Source organism: Medicago sativa, chromosome 7 (genome assembly GCF_051527215.1).
Source record: "Medicago sativa cultivar Bolivia chromosome 7, Bolivia_mono, whole genome shotgun sequence".
Classification (NCBI taxonomy): Eukaryota; Viridiplantae; Streptophyta; class Magnoliopsida; order Fabales; family Fabaceae; genus Medicago; species Medicago sativa.
In genome coordinates, this window is record NC_140755.1 from 79,627,931 (window position 1) to 79,645,053 (window position 17,123).

General features: G+C 32.0%; 2 protein-coding genes and 1 long non-coding RNA gene across 3 annotated transcripts; 1 reads left to right on the top strand and 2 right to left on the bottom strand.

Moving 5' to 3' along the window:
* Window positions 1–553: 553 nt before the first annotated feature.
* On the bottom strand, window positions 554–3,517 carry LOC146908982 (uncharacterized). Its single transcript, XR_015018623.1, has 4 exons — window positions 3,134–3,517; window positions 2,538–2,639; window positions 1,537–1,622; window positions 554–926 (listed from the first exon to the last, which is right to left on the bottom strand). It is a non-coding gene; the product is annotated as an uncharacterized LOC146908982 (long non-coding RNA).
* A 2,159-nt stretch (window positions 3,518–5,676) lies between these two features.
* On the bottom strand, window positions 5,677–7,534 carry LOC146908983 (uncharacterized). Its single transcript, XM_085730567.1, has 3 exons — window positions 7,277–7,534; window positions 6,620–6,965; window positions 5,677–6,432 (listed from the first exon to the last, which is right to left on the bottom strand). The coding sequence occupies exons 2-3, from the start codon at window positions 6,947–6,949 to the stop codon at window positions 5,839–5,841; spliced, it is 924 nt and encodes a 307-aa protein (XP_085586693.1). The 5' UTR covers window positions 6,950–6,965; window positions 7,277–7,534; the 3' UTR covers window positions 5,677–5,838.
* A 1,199-nt stretch (window positions 7,535–8,733) lies between these two features.
* LOC146908984 (uncharacterized) lies at window positions 8,734–12,451 on the top strand. The gene is made up of 3 exons (XM_085730568.1): window positions 8,734–9,216; window positions 9,317–9,476; window positions 11,466–12,451. The coding sequence occupies exons 1-3, from the start codon at window positions 9,119–9,121 to the stop codon at window positions 12,108–12,110; spliced, it is 903 nt and encodes a 300-aa protein (XP_085586694.1). The 5' UTR covers window positions 8,734–9,118; the 3' UTR covers window positions 12,111–12,451.
* The last annotated feature ends 4,672 nt before the right edge of the window (window positions 12,452–17,123 follow it).

Sequence of the window (17,123 nt, forward strand, 5' to 3'; positions counted from 1 at the left end):
CAAAAAAAAAATCATAGATCAATTTTGTGAGATTTTAAACAATTTTTCAACGGTTTTCACTACTAAAAAAAGGTCATTTTCGGACGAAATTTCGGACGGTTTTGGGACGGAATTTACGGACAATTCCCACGGAATTCGGACGGAAATGTGTTTTCGGACGGAATTCGGACAGATAGGGCGTTGTCCGAAAAGACCGCGTCGCAAATAATATTTTCGTCCGAATTTCCGTCCCAAAAATCTTTCAGACGGATTTCGCACGGTTTGTATTGGACTAAAATTCAGACGGATTTCGGACGGAATTAAATTTAACTTCCTACGGATTTCGGACGGAATTAAGTTAAAATTTCCTACAGACTTCGAACTGAATTAAGTTAAAATTTCCTACGATTTTCGGACGGATTTAAATTAATTATTCCAACGATTTTCAAACGGAATTATGGGCTTATTTGCGATAAAATTGCCAAAAAACTAATAATTTAATTTGCTTTAAATTCAAATCCGTAAAATTTATATTAAATAATACATACTATATTTAAATAAAAATAAATAATAATTCAAGAGTAACCAAATGCTCATTGTCTGACACAAAATTTTACAAACTAGATTAATATATGTGCTCAATGTTCTAGCACAATATATCACAAAATAACATGACTAAATTGTTCATTACTCATTACTCAAGTGCACTAGCAAGGACATGGGCGACAACAACTGCCCTCAAAAAGTAAATAGCCAAAAAAATAAGGTAAAGAGGTTTGGAAACATAACTCCAACCAAAAGGAAATTCCAAGACAAAGTCAAATACAAGACAGCAGCAATCAAACACATAATTCATAAACCCAGCTAGGCCAAACTCATCTTTTTTCCCGCTCCTCCTCATATGGTGTCATCTTTTTCACAAGGTTGAGGCTCCAAACACACTCACACTACAAGCATTGATGATAAACAAGTCAAAACTATGGAAATAGCTAAGCATAATAGGATTAGAAAAAAACTAGAAAAATAATTACGCTCTATGCGCAATGGACACAATACAACTGCATTTAGGCTATGTGCAGGTCCTTCAATATATCAAATGTACAAGTCCTTCAAGAACTGTGTTTAGGTTCTGTTCATGTTATTTGTATTTCTATTACATGAGCTTAAAGAACTCTCCCCATGTGAATCCCAAAATAGGGATTTTGGGATCCCAAAATCTGAACTTTAAACAAGCCTAGTTTTAATGATGTCCTAGATCTTACAAGAATGTTCATAATGTGTTGTTATTCAAGCATGCAGCTCACAAAAAATGAGCACACGCATGACAGTACAAAATACAACTACCAGGGGCTGAAAAACACAACATGCCTGAATATATTATAGTATTCGTGAATATATTAAAGTATTCACTCATGCTTTATGCCTAGCATATATATGGATATGATAATAGAATATATTGTATGGTTTAAAAAAATAAAAATAGAATATGTTATATACCATGTTTAATATGCACATTGCTATGTTTTTATCATCAAAACATAACACGTTTGAACATACCAGCTGAATCAAAACTCATGAAAACAAGCAAAAAAACTTGATGGTTGTGTGGAGACAAATCTCTTTCGCATTTCTAAAAGTCTCCCCTGTAATGTGAAATTGTAAATATCAATGTGGCTGCAACTAATAAATATATGATATAGTGTCAAAAGCACTGCGAAATAATAAGGTATTATTTGAAAGCCATTATCAATGAAACTGAGATATGTTTATTGAAAGTCACAAACAAAAGCACTTTCTGCATCAAAAGAAAAATGAAAAACAAAAGCACTTTTTTGTTATATAAAATTAAAAGGAATCACCAATTGCACTAAAATAAGCTCACAGACTATGTTATTTGTGAAGAGCTGCAAGAGCATCCATGTTCTTCGTTATTCCTCAAATGGAAACTTCAGAATGTTAAAATGAGGAGAGATGAGTGCTTTTAGAAAACTAAAGGGGGTGTGAGCGACATTTTGACATATCTCAAGGGAGGTTAGTGTAATTTTCCCTTTATTAAATGATAGAAGAAATCAAACTATTTTTTGGACAGTACAAAATACAACTAGCAAGCTTCTAAGAGCAGGTAAAGCAATTGGCATACCAGTCCCCCACCACTAAAACTGAAACAACATAAAGCTTAAAGTCTATACCAGAAAAACAAGACACGCCTAAACAAATAGCAGTGTCCCTGCCTTGTGTAAACTCATGTGCCGAACAAACACACTGCCACAATAATCTGAGCACTTCCTATCCTTTAATCAATTGTTTTTTTAAAGACAAATTTACACTAAAGACTGTAGGCCGAGCACAAATATTGCACAGGAAACACCAATCCAACAATAACAAACGATAAGCAGAACCAATACATCACTGTCAGAAATTGGATCCCATGATTCAATAAGTTATTATAACCAATCAACAACCAACTTAATTATACGCAAAAATTCAAAAGACCTGTATTTAGAGAATGAAAACACTTAAACCCTCTCTAGGTGTTGATAACAACAAAATGAACAAACCTTAAGACACCCAAGAGTGTAAATCACAAGACCACTGAGACTGGAGGACAACAAAGTCGCAGCCGATTCTTCGTCGCGTGGTTCACCTTTCTTCACTGTTGGCTTCAATTATGGATTCAAAGAATCCAAAACACATAATAGAATCAAGAAAACAAAAGAATAAGAACAAACATGGTTTCTAAAGCGGCCCATTTGAGAACAAAAGCAATTCAGAGAACAAAAAAAAACATGAGTAAAAACATGTGAACAAAAAAGCTGAAACTTAACTGATGGGGTTCAATTTTAGTTGATTCAAATCCAACTTTAATCTAAGAAAACTAAACCAATTTATCCAACAAAAACAAAAAACAAAAAACAATTTCATGAGCTAACACTAAACATTGTTTAAATCAAACACATACGGTCATTGTTATTATCCAGAAAATTGTTTTCATTGTTCTTAATCCCAATTTTTTATAGAAATAAAAAACGACCCATATTCAGAGAAATGGTTCGACGAGGGATTCAATGAACAAAAAAAGTGACCCATATTCAGAGGATACAAAAATGACCCATTTGTGATTTAATGAACATGAACAATGAGATGACGAACAAACCTGATGAGATGAGAACAATAACAGTGAGATTTGATTTCACAAACTGGAACAGCAGCAATGCCTATGTACGATGAGAACAAGAACAGAAACAACACAGTGAGAAGAAGAGCAGGAACAACACGGTGAGAATAGAAAGCTAGAACTTCACTAATGAGGTTCGATTTCAATTGATTTTGATTTTGATTTTGATTTCAATGAAAAGGGGAAATTTTATTGTTGGGTTTAGGGTTGGTGTTCTTTTGAGTTCAAGTGAAAAGAGAGAAAAAGATGAAAAGGTAATATTAGGTTTAGTTTTTTATGAAAAGATGAAGAGGGAAATTCATTGAAGGGGGAAATTTTTGGCTTTCAATTTTGATGAAAATATCAAAGGGGGAAATTCATCCGCTCAAATGAAATTGTTCTTCAAGCTTTGTAGGCTTATTAATTATAAAAACAAAAGTAAAAATATTGGCCGTCCGAAATCCGTCTCAATATTTCACACGGATTTGGGACGGATTTGTTTTTTTAACGAAATTCGTGCGAAATTTGTGGGAAAAAACCTTGCTTGAACATGTCATAAAAATTTCACACGATTTTGGGACGGATTTGGGACGAAAATTACGCTCCTTAAAAACTGTCCCAAATCCGTCCGAAAAATTCAGACAAAAACTCATCCGTCCGAAAATTCCGTCTGAAAACGCTGTTTTTTTAGTAGTGTTTAGATTTCGGCGTTTCCACAAGTAGTATACATAATTTTTGTCACATCTATGTTTGGCTGGTTAGCGGAGGTTTATATACCTTCGAATATGTGGGGGTTTCCAAACCTCCCTTACATTGTCTCTCAACTAAAACTTGTTTCAATTAACATTTGTACTTTTTTTTAAAAAAAAAAAACTTCATAATTTAGTGGTCCACTCAAGCCTTTTTTCTGACTCCGCCACTGTGCATGTGCTTATTATTAGTTCATTAGTGGAGAATTCTACTCTTTAGTGAATGTACTTACGTGCCTTATCTTATGTCATATTACTTCTAAATTAATTAATAGGTTTTAGTTACTAAATGTTGCATATTTTTATAAAGATAAATAATGAAACCTCATATTTTGAGTTGTCAAATATACCACATGTAATACATATTTTCAAGCTAATACTCATTAATGCTATATTGTATATATTACTAAAAAAAATATTGAATTTTCACTGCAAAAATTTAATGTCTTACAAAAATGGAATGTTACACCCAAGGCCGGACCTTGGGGAGTGCAAGAAGCGCTACCTAACCGAGCCTCTAAAAACTATGGGCCTCAAAAAAATTATAATACTCACCTCCATTGAAAGAATCACAATTATTTCTTTTTCGCATAAACTATTGGTTTTCCCCTTTCCTACGACGTAGGAGTGACATTCCAAACGACAGTGTTAGGTAAATTTCACCTCTCTTTCACTTAATTTTATTTTGTTTTGTTTCATGTTTAAAAGTTTTTCTGATTATGATTTTTTAATGAAGCTTAGCTACACAAAAAGAATTGCGTTTTGATTTTATTGTGGTCTATTTTAAAAAAAAAAAACGAGCCTCCTATTTTATAGGAACGGTCCCGCTTACACCCCAAAAGTATGGTATTTTGGTATATATTTTTCAATGTAGGGTAGTTAGGTATATATTTTCTAAAAATGGGTTATTTAAAGTAAAAAATTCTCAATTTTCAACACAATCATTATGTTGGTTAATGGAAACCGCGTCCGTCCAGTGGTGTCATTGAGTCAGGTTCCATTCAACTTAAATTGTTGCCTATACGAACTAAGAAAATGAAACTTTATCAATTATTTGAATTTATTTACTTTTTTTGCACAATCATCCCTAATCCATTCATAATAAAGTTTCTTTAAAAAATTTTTTTTTATAGAAATCAAAATAATACTAGTAGATCTACCTTTGTGATGTTATCGGGACATTTTTCTTCGAGAAACTTCGAATTTCGGATAAGAAAATTTAACCCAAATATGTTGTAGTGATATTTGAACAACTATTTAAGACAACTTTGATGACAACTTTCCTTTTCTCTCCTTTTATTGGTTAAAAAACAATAGAGAGAGAAAAAAGAAGAGAGAGAATAAGAGTATAATGTGAGTATGAGAGAGAAGGTTGTCAAAAAGTTGTTACAAAGTGGTTGTACAAATATCATTTCTCAATATGCTGTAGCATTCTAAAAAAAAATCTTTAGTTGTAGCCAGCATGCTATTTGGCTCCACAACTTTTTAGCGGGTTACACACGAATCTATTAACTAGCCAATTAGATAAGAGAAATGATATTTGAACAACCATTTTTTGATAACTTTGACAACTTTCTCTCTCATACTCACATTGTCCTTCTACTTTATCTTTCTATTACTTTGATTTTTGTGTCACTACCTAAATTTCTTTGTTTAATTTGGTTGTCCAATAAGTTGTCACAAGAAATAGTTGTTGAAATAATGCTAGCTATAAAAAGTCAAAGTGCTGGCCGGAAATCATGGTGCATGTGGAATAAACCAACGGTGGTGATGCATTCGTCCATTCTCGTATCGTACCACAAAGCATTTGTCTTAATTAAAATACCAAGTTTAGTGCCCAACAGCAATACGCAAAGCAGCACTACCAATGAAAGGTATATTACATTACAAGCACATAATACAACTTGAAACACAAGCACATAGATGAAAAATTCGATGATTTAACTCCAATATTCTCTAAAATTTTCCACGAGCAAGTACCCCAAAGACAACTATTCCGAGTATTTGAACACGCATTGCAGTGATTGAGTTGTGAGATTTAAGATGCATCAAAATAGCCCAGAAGATAAACACAACACTCTGCACACTGACGAATGGTACACCAACAAGAATCATTATAGCAACGGCCCAAACAAACGCCATAAAACCAAAAAGCCTGAGCGAGGAGACCCATATTTGACCACGTTGGACCTTCATAAGGGATGGCTCGATCCACGTGTCGAAGAAAAGGGAACCAAATATAATGGTCAAGATTACAACAAATGAAACATATTGTGCAATTTCCTTACGTTTGTGCTGAAATTTAGGATATGATATTGGCACGGTTTCCTTGTGCTTATTTGGATTATTACTACTAGTGGAGTTGTGTTGCAATTGTGAAGTCATTTTTCCAACCTTGGCTAATGGTTGTGTAAATTCAATGTAAAAAACACACGGTTCATTTTTGTGTAAATTCCATGCAGTGCTCTTTATTTGCTCCTCTTTATCAACACAAATAAGGAACTTACTATGATTTGTTGGATACTCTATAAAAGTATGTAAGGGAACATTCTGCAGTGTATAGAAAGTTAGAAGGAGGATCAGAGAGGATTTAAAAACAACAAAAAAATCAAAATGAGTCCTGGATTTCCTTGTAATATCTGTCTTTCTAAGAATAATAGTAAAAGTCGGTCAAAAAAAATGGTAATGGTAAATTAAGAATGAGAACTCATACAAAACAATAAGTTGAGCAACTTACCTGGATATTGGAAGGCTTCAAACCATAATGAATGGGTTTAAGATTTCCTAAGCGTGAAATCTTAAACATATAATCATCTCTATCAAAAATTTCATCATCAATCAATTTCCTTCTGATCAACTCTTGATTTTGTCGTAGTTCATCCCACGTGAAAATTTGTTTCTTCAAAACATCAACAGCAACTCGCCGAAGATTTTCAGATTTGCACACTGAATTTTCAAGTTCATCCAACAAGAGGATTTCTTGGTTCTCAGAACCACCAAATTGCAGCATGTACTTGAAGTCTTCAGTTAATTTTTCCAACTCATAAATCGTAAATATTTTAACCATCTTATCAAATTTCCCCCTGTTATCCATGAAAAAGAAATGTGTACACATTGCACAGCTTCAGCTTTATTTTATATATCACTCTACAATTACAATAGTCAAGAACAATAAATAAACATCCTAAGCTATATTATGCTACATCCTATATTGTTAGGGTTTATGAAAAGATTCACATAGCAGTTTCATAAATTTCAACATAAAAACTAGTAAAAATAAACATATAAAATTTCTATTAAATCAAAACATTTCAAGGTTGATGATTCCAGAAAGAAAAAAAAAAATTGGACAAGAGAATAGGAAATTGGAATGGATGTGAATAATTTATCTTACCTAACAATCTTGAACGAAGCTATTGAAGAAAAAGTTCAAGCACTGAAAAATGATGAATCTTAGAATGTTGATTTGAGGATGAAACGGTGAGATTCTAAATATATTTGTCAGGATAACTTTTACTGTGGAATTTGGTAAGTTAAAAAGATGAAACAGATTATGGGTGATATATGTGAACCTGAGATATTACAGGATTTCGACACATCAAATGACCACATGGACTGATTCAAAGTAAAAGATGCGTTGAAGTGTGAAATCAAACTATACAGAATGTACTTTTTTTTGAACATACGACACACACGCGTCTTGTACTTTTTGTAATGTTTTTTTTTCTTCAAAATAATGTCTGTAAATGTTTTACACATGTATCAAAAGAGAAAGGGTAACATGCGCCTTAATAGTTTGAGAAATGATATTTATACGATTATTTTGTGATAATTTTTGAACAATTTTCTCTTTCATATTTATATGGTGTTTTTATTCATTTTCCTTATTTTCTATCTCTATTCTTTTTAACCAATAATAAAGGAGAAAAACAGATTGTCACAAAATTGTCATCAATTGGTAGTGCAAATATATCACTCTAGTAAGATAGTCACGCCATCCCAATTCATAAGAAAAAAAACAAATCCACACTTATTAAAAAAATGTTTTGACTATTCAAATTTTTTTTTTTTCAATCAATATTTATTATTTGTAGAATCTTTAACATGTGTCTTGAAGACACATGTTAAGATGACCAACAAACCATACAGAAAATTGAAGTCATACGCTATAAAGAAAGAAAGGTGTGGGTGGGAGTGGGACATGAGGGAAATTTCGAGGTACTTTTTTGTTGAATATCCGACACACACGTGTTTGTACTTTTTTTAAAGAAGCTAGACGCGGCTTGTACTTTTTGTAATTTGTTTTTTATTTTCAAAATGAATGCCGGTAAATGTTTTCACACATATATTAAGAAAAATAAATGCTAATATGTACTATAATGGTATAAGTTAAGACATCATAGATAGAAATTATATATCGAAACTTATGTTAATTTATTTCTTAAAATTTTGAAAATTATTTTTTCTCAACAAATAATTATTGTTTGTGGAATATTTATTCATGTTAGCATGACCCATTAAAAAATGTATATAAAGAAAGAGAATGCCAAAAAGTTTTTGTAATACCTTTAAACGATTTTTGCTTAGGCTATACTTACCTTACGGTCGAACTCTAAATTACTAAGGCCCCTTTTATTCTATGAACCGAAGGATGGACCAAACAAAAAAACTTTTAAATGATTGAAAGAGAATATTCATAAATCAATTCTACTTTTTTGTTACAAAATCAATTTTAGCCAATCAAAATTGAAACCAAACATACAGTTGATAATTGGTGATCAAAGAATTACAACAAAAAAGTGCATGTGGAAACAAGGAATTATATTTGAACACCTTTTATATTCTTACATTATTCAACATTGTATTTTCTTTTTATTTCACTCACATTTATCACATCTTATTCTCTATTTCTTTCTTTCTTTCTTTCTCAAGTGATAGATTTGATAATGTGAAAATAATTTTCCAAAAACGCGTGGGTGGGAGTGAACATGAGGAAAAAGAGAGAAAAATGTTTTGCTAATGTGAAAATGTTTTGCCGATGAATCTTGTTTAACCCCACCGCCACCATGTGCACGTTTTCTTTATACTGTTTTGTTTGTAGTGTGAAGTAACAATTATATTTGAACAAAATCAAGTACTTTTTCTTCATGATGAAATTTTTTCTTGCATAAGCTTTTCAATTCCACTGTTTCCCATTGTGCTTCTTTAGTTTGTTTAATTTCACAAAAATTATATTATGTCAAACAACAATTCTCCTTCACGAGAAATTGCTCTCACAACATTCATGGAAAGTCCTTCTCAGTATAAGGCCACAATAAAGCTTGGTCTACCTGGGTAAAATTTTGATTCATGACCACCAGTATTTATTCTCTTACTTAAGTTCATTTCTGACAAAAATTTGTTGATATCTGTGCTTATTATTTATCTCAAACAGTAGACAGAAGGCTAGATCAAGTTCAAAACCTGATTATGATTCAGCATCTATTCACAGTTCAAGTTCACAACCTTATCATGCTGTTAGTATTGAGTGGAGAGCACCTTCTTACCCGAACGACAGCAATCTAGCTGACCTAAATTCTACTTACAACAATCAGGTAAAACCTATACAAAGTGCTTCTAATAAAATGTTACTGGAAATTCCTTGAATTAGATGAATATATGCTGTTTATTCTTCAAGGCATATATATATATATATATATATATATATATATATATATATATATATATATATATATATATATATATATATATATATATATATATATATATATATATATATATATATAGTTTTGACTCGTGGTTAGGCTTAGGAGTCAAGGAATGTGGTGATAATGAATTTTGATTATAAAGATCAATGTGTGTTTCACATAATAGTGTTATCAACTGTGAAAATCTGAGTTGAGTACGTGACCACGAAATTAAATAATTCTAAATATATTATATTTACTTTAATGAGGGTAATGAAGTGTAACTAATAATTGTACTAAAGAATGATATAGTTTGAGGTAAATACTTTCTGTAGTATACTATATATCTATATAAAATATCTTCACTGGTGTTTCTGTGTATATATATGTTAATATTGTTGTGATTATATTGTCTATTGATATTCTTTTTGACAGTTTAATATTATTTACTCACAATATTTAATTGAGTTAAATGTGTAAAGTTAAAATATGTTTGCCAAAAACTAATTTTTTTTGTGGTAAAAATTAAATTGATATGTTCACTTGTCGATTTGATGAGATACTCCATTTTATTTTTGAGAGTTCATCCATATGATGTAGGATAATGTATACCACAATGTTGGAGGTTGAGTTTATACTCTTAATAAATCTATAGCTCACATATTTGAGTGATGTACTTGACTAGTATACACTTGATAGATTTACCTATATGAGTGTTGAAGATGATGCCACTTCTATGAAAGTTTGGGCAGACTTTCTAGAACCACTAATGAAATTCAAGCATAGGTGCAATGCCAAAATCCCCCACACCGCATTGAACAACTTTGAACGAGAGGTCAATGTGAGTGATGAAATCACTGGTTCATATGTGGAATGAGGTTCATAGAGGTTATAATCTCACAAACATTCTAGTGGGTCAAATTGATTTTTCATGCTTCTAGGAACACTTAAAATTTTAAAATAAATAATTGTGCAGAATTGTTGAAATATGTGATTTTTTAATTATTATTTAAAGTATTAATATATTAATTATTATGTTTATTACTTATTAATTAATTAGTTTCCTTTGACTTAGTCATATTGCTATTTACTTGGTCTTCTACATGTTTTTTGTAACTCCTTATAACATTCATCTATTGCCATATAAAAGGGAACGCTATACAAGAGAGAAGAACAAAGTGACAAAGACTTTAAGCTATATAGGTTTATGGAAGCAAAATATACTTCTAAATATTTATGTGTAAATTATAAAGAGAATTAAGTTTTTTGTGTATTCAAAAAGCTATTTCTGAGACCTTGTTAATTTAGATGTGGTGATAGAAAGAAGTGACTAGTGTATCATGAAGAGTATTAGCTATGAGACCAACCGCGTCGAGTAACTTATCTGTGGTGCCGAAATACTTTTAAGTTCAGTGCCTTTGCACGCCTTAGTCATTTAGATCGATAAGTTTTATTATGCTTTATTTAATTTTATTCAAAGTTCTTTCAAAACAAAAAATTTATTCAAAGTCTTTTTTTTTTTGCCAATTAATCTAGCGGATAGATCACACATTTTTTAAGATGTGGAGAAATGAGAAATCCAGAGTTCGAACTCCGACTCCTGCAAATAACGTCTTTTGTTGCTACCAACTGAGTTACATTTACAAGACTATTCAAAGTCAATTTATTTGTGTTAATGTGTATATTTAATTTATTTCCTAATCATAATTCTATGTCTAATTTTTCTAATAGTTAGAAGTACTCATAATATTTTTTGCTCAAAATTACTTCATTTTACCTTTAATTTTAAGAAAAACTAAAGCATGGGATATCTCAATGAGTTCGTGAAATTAGTTTTGACGCCATGCCATATTCTTCTGAAACTACATTGATTGGATATTTCATGTTTTTCTTCAGGCAAAAAGAGAAATTGCTCTTCCTTTATACTTGAAAAATTTAGGAAACACCAAACGGAAAGAAAAATTGTTGACATGGAAGGCTTTTATACATCATGCACGTGACAGTGTGCTTAACATTCCTCCGAAGTATCACTTGGCCTTACTGGTAGTATGTGTCAGTTTCCTTGGTTATCAAGCAAAAAACACAACCGCTCCATTTGAATATTTTCAATTGGGAAAAACAACTAAAGCACCACCACAATCACTAGTACTTCCATTTGGGGAAGCATTTGAAGCATTCTTTCCAGAAATGACGCATATAACAAAGTTCATGTTGTGTTATTTTCGGACATTGATGTTGGTTGTTCCACTACAACCTGGACTGCAGATTTTCTTTATGCTACTATTAATTTCTGCACCCCTTTTTTACTTTCCCGAGCTGGTTCGCAAGGCTTCAAAGATTGGTGTTGATTGTGGATTGTTCAAGCTGCCTCTAATTTGGTTTGCAACTTTAGGGGCCGTTGGGCTTTCCCTTATTTGTGGGATACTGACATTACTATTAGCTTACTTGAGCTGGAGGTTTCTATCTAAAGGGAAACCAAAATTTGAAGATGTTGATGTTAATTTTGATGGTTTGTCAGAGGTTTTACAAGGATGGAACTGAGGATATGATGGTGATTTAAACGTGGAGGTGATGATGATCATGTAAATAACTTTTCTATTTATAAGAGACATTTGTCAACAAAAGTTAATGTATTTAGACCAAATTACATCAATTTTTGTTGATCCAAATATTTTTTATAAATAGGACTTATACTCTATCTTTCCTTTGCTTTATGCACTAAACAATTTCATGTGTGAAACTACTAGTAGTGTATATATATTGTTTGGTTGGTTTACATTGTTTTTGGCAGCTGGCCGCCTATCACCACCACAACTATTATTAATAATATATTGTAAGTTGATATAAGATCATTTACATAAATCATGCACTCTTGAGACCAATTACACAATTAAGCAAAGTTATCTCATAGTACAAGTACTTTGGGTAGAATTTTGGAATTAGTGCTAATGCTCATAGGAATGAGAAGATTACACATCGCTTAAAAGTTGCTCATTGAGACTTTTTCAGGTATATATATCAACTTACAATTTAAATAATGCATATTAAGACATGTGTAAGCTGTTTAGAAATTATTTTAGAGGTTAGAATAGATAATAAGGGGATTTTGTGATTAACTATAGTTAGAGAAAATGTAGAATGAGTTTTTAAATCTTGAGAAAATATTATTGATGTTCAGATATGACGTTGAACACTTTGCATGCTTCTTTAGGAGTGATTGGAGAGCAAACTTAGTTGATTATTTGTCACAAATATGAGTTGATAACGATCATTATCATATATTTTAATTATTGTTATTATTGATATTTTGCTTATTTTTTATGTTAAAGTATTTATTGAAAGTGAAAAACCTAGGTGCATTTTCTTAGTTGTTTTTTGTATGATTCTTAAATTAACCATGATTTCCTTAAATTTATAATTTTTTCAAAGTTTTTTATTTTTGTTGAGCAAAAGTAAACTTAGTGCATTTCATTCATAATCAAAGAGTACATAATAGACGGTAGATTATAGAAAACATAGAGACTACAATGAGATAAGGATGCTCTAACAATATTGTGAACAACCCTATTAGATTGCCTCTTTACAAACAACACTACAAAGTCAGAATTACCAACAAAGTAATTCAACATTGAGATACAAGATCTCTAAACTCAGCATAGGAAACAGTAGACTCAGAAAGGGGATCATCATGAGACTTGCAATATGTTCAAACCAGATATGATGCATTCCATTTAAAATTGCCATTTTGATAGATTATAGTAAAGTGATGGCTTCAACTACTGGAATAGAGGCATATGAGAGTAAGTAACTTGATTTACCAAGCGATAAATGTCTAAAAGAGTTTCTAAAACACATTCCATATCCTATGATAGAGTTGTTATTGAACAAGTTGCATATGTGTTACATTTTATTGTACCAAATGACGGTTTCACCCAAGAGGAGGTAAGCACCTGATTTTGCACTTGAAGCTTTGCTCTTTGCATACAACTCCATTCTTGTAGAGTGTCTTTTTCCGCAAGGGATGATTAAAGTGGAAGATGACTCGGATGCTTTCCATAACTTGGTGTTGTGATTTTTCCATATACTCCACATAAGCATTGCGGCCCATGACGGTTTCACCGCCCGGTGACCCCGAGCACGCACCTGGGCTCCAGTCCAAATTTTTTGTAATTTCTTATGTAAATTCCTCTGAATTTCTTATATAAACCCCTATAAATTGGGCAATTTCTTTAGATTTTTTTATTATTTGCTTGCAATTTCTTATGAAAACATCTGTAAATGTGTTGCAAATTTTTTTTGCCCAGCTTTGTAATAATCCAGGCCCCGCCACTGATTGCGCCTAGGAGTTGTTGGTGTGATGGAAATCTGTCAAAAATATCAAAAGATGTAGTTATAAAATTATCGGCTGTGAGAAGTAAATCACGGATCAAGTTTCCCATTCCAATATTCTCATAATATTTTGCAGCCTTTGGACGAACAAAAAATGTGTGCATATGAGTTTTCACCAAAATCTCGCAAGAGACATGTGAATGCACAAAAAATCTTCTTGAGTTGGTCAACATTGATGAGCAAGACACCAAAGCAATGACCGAAATCATGGGGGAACTTTGAGGTTCCATGATGTCATCCAGTTATGATTGTCGTGGAAGCAAGAAGGTCCATATATAGACAGCAGGCTGTTTTGACTAAGTAAGAGCTATCTACCAAAACCTTCCAAATAGAGTATCCTCACTTTGACGGGAGTAGAGAGGTGTCGCAAGTATGGTTGTAGCATCAAAGTGATTGGATAAAGATTGCACAAGCATACGGTTCCAAGAATTCATACACCTATATTCATGAGGTGAGAAACCGCGTGGTCTTCATAATGTAAAGGCATATTAGTGGAAGGCTTTAGTGAGGGAAGGTTGTGGATCCATGGCATACTTGAAACGTTAATATTAGTGCCATCACTAATCTTCCATACGTTCCCCAAATTAAGCAAGTGTTAAGTACTCCAAAGACTCCTTCAATTATAGCTTGGATTATGGTCAAGAGAGGCATCTAAGAATTTCCTTTGCATAAAATATTTGGCTTTGAGGATATGAGTAAGTAAGGAGGTAGAGTCGGTTAAGAGTTTTCAACTTTGTTACCGAGCATAGAAAAAGCTTACATGTTGTGGAAACCAAGGCCACAAGACTTTTGTTCTAAGTGAGCTTTTACCACCACATTAGTTAATACCGCGTCGGCCGTTCTTCTCAGAACCCCCAATGAAATGAATTCATCATCCTTTCAATTTCCTCACAAAGGGAAATTGAAAGGCACCTAAGGAAATGCACCTAAGTTTTGTCTTTGTTTTTTTTTTTTTTTTGCTTACTTATGATTTATAAAGTATAGGATATAAAATTGAGTTTTGACCATATTTATTTTGACATAAGTTTCAATATGTTGTGAAACATGGTTTTAGAGATGTGTTTTGACAATCACAACTATAATAATGACGACTTAGGAACACCTCGTTATGTAAAGTCAATTAGGAAGAGTTACTCATTAGATTGAGTCACCCTTATGGAATGGCCGCCATTATGAGAAGATGGCTATCAATGGGATGTAGACTCCCTAACTGAGAAATATCTTATGTTTTTTTAGTCGAGAGAAAAGAGATACGGTTAGATGGAGCTACTGCTAAGGGAAAGACCTCTCATAAGATGAAAGAGCTATCAATGAGATGGAGTTGTCTCTTGGAACTCTCATTATGATCCTTTTTCATTAAAATGAGTTTTCTATTCTTGCTTTTAAAGGTTTAACTCTGAATTTCTCCTTTTTACGTCATTGGATTTTTGAAATAGTCTTATTCGATTGGAAAAAAATACAAATTTGTAAATCTTGATGTGTACACATGATTATGGATTAATTATATTTTGTACGCTTACTAGCTTTGTAAATTGAAATTAAATTTGAGAAAAATGACTATACATGCCCTTGTGTGTTTTCCTTCTAGTTGGTAATGGTTTTTATAGATTTGGAGGTCCTCTGGTTTAAAGATATCCAATTGTGTTTATACATGTGTTTTTATAGTGTTTTTATCCCATTGTCACACCTGTGTGTGTGTGTTGTTTTTATTGATATAGTATATAAATTTACAACTAGTGAAGTTGTTGTCCAGCATTTGTGAAGTCATTTTTCCATTATTGGCTAATGGCTGTGTAAATTTGAAGTGAAGAAAGGGTTCATTGTTTTGTTCACACAGGTAAGCTCCATATAATGGCTTATTGGGCACTCTACAGAAGCATGTACCAAATCATTCTGCAGTGAATAAAAGGTAAGAAGGAGGAACAGAGAGGATACTAAAACTTTTTCACATCGATCAACATTGTAATTGTATTGTAAAATTAATGAAGTGACAAAATAATAGATTCTCATAAGACGATGTTTACATGAAATTATATGTTACACATCGTCTTATGAGAATCTATTATTTTAAATAAAATTCAAATAAAGTATTTCACATTTTCCATAATAACCATAATTGACATCTTACAATAATAACTGGAAACCAATGTTAGTGATTTTATGAATGAACTTAAATACATTATAAAAAAAAATCTGGAGGTGAATGACGTACCGAACAATCTTCAAGTAAACTTCAACTTAACTATCTTTTTTCTTTGTTTTTGTGCTTTTGAAGTTGGTTAGTTGGTTTGCATTTTTCTTTCTTTCTGAACACACAATTTCTTGTGATTTTTTTATTTTTTAATAAACATCAAACAAACTGTCCAGACAATAGACACACAATAAGCGTATTTGCATTCTAAAGAGTAAATTCATGATGCATTTATCGATCTTGATCATCTGATCTAAACTCAATAGTGAAGCTTATGTAAAAATGGTATGGCCAAAATGTAATGTGGCCAATCGATAGTCAAAATCAATTAATTCCTGAAAATGCATAATTCTTTAAATGGAAGAAATCTCCGTCGGCAATATGCATCGAAAAAAAGCCAACAAGGATGATAAACTGATAATTGAGACAAACTACATTGAAATTGTAAAGTACAAATTAAAGACTACTATGAGTGAAATATTTTTCAAAAACATTTGTTCGTGGTCACATATATGGTAGGAGAAATCACATTTCGTCTTAATTCATTCTTAGGTTTGAACTAACAGGTTACGTAGTCGTCCATGAGATTTTGGAACCTGTGCGAAATTCAAACACGTTGCGAGATTCAAGTTTTAATTCATATTCTCTTAAAAACTTTCAAAGCTTTCTGGAATGAGAAATTCAAAATATATGCTCTGCCATTCCAAAAATATCTTTAGTTGTAGCAAGAATTTGCGATGTCCCAAAGTTTCAAATTGAAGATATGACAAATGAAGTAGTTTGGCACTACTAGATTGCAAATGTGAATACTAACTCCAATAAAATTTATCAATCCAATTGAACATGAACTGTCACAGTTAATTAATTAAAATAGCAAGTTTGGTATTCAACAGCAATACGTCACACTAGTGCTCCCAAGGCAAGTTATTACAACAATATATTACAATCACATATTACAACATGAAACACAAGCA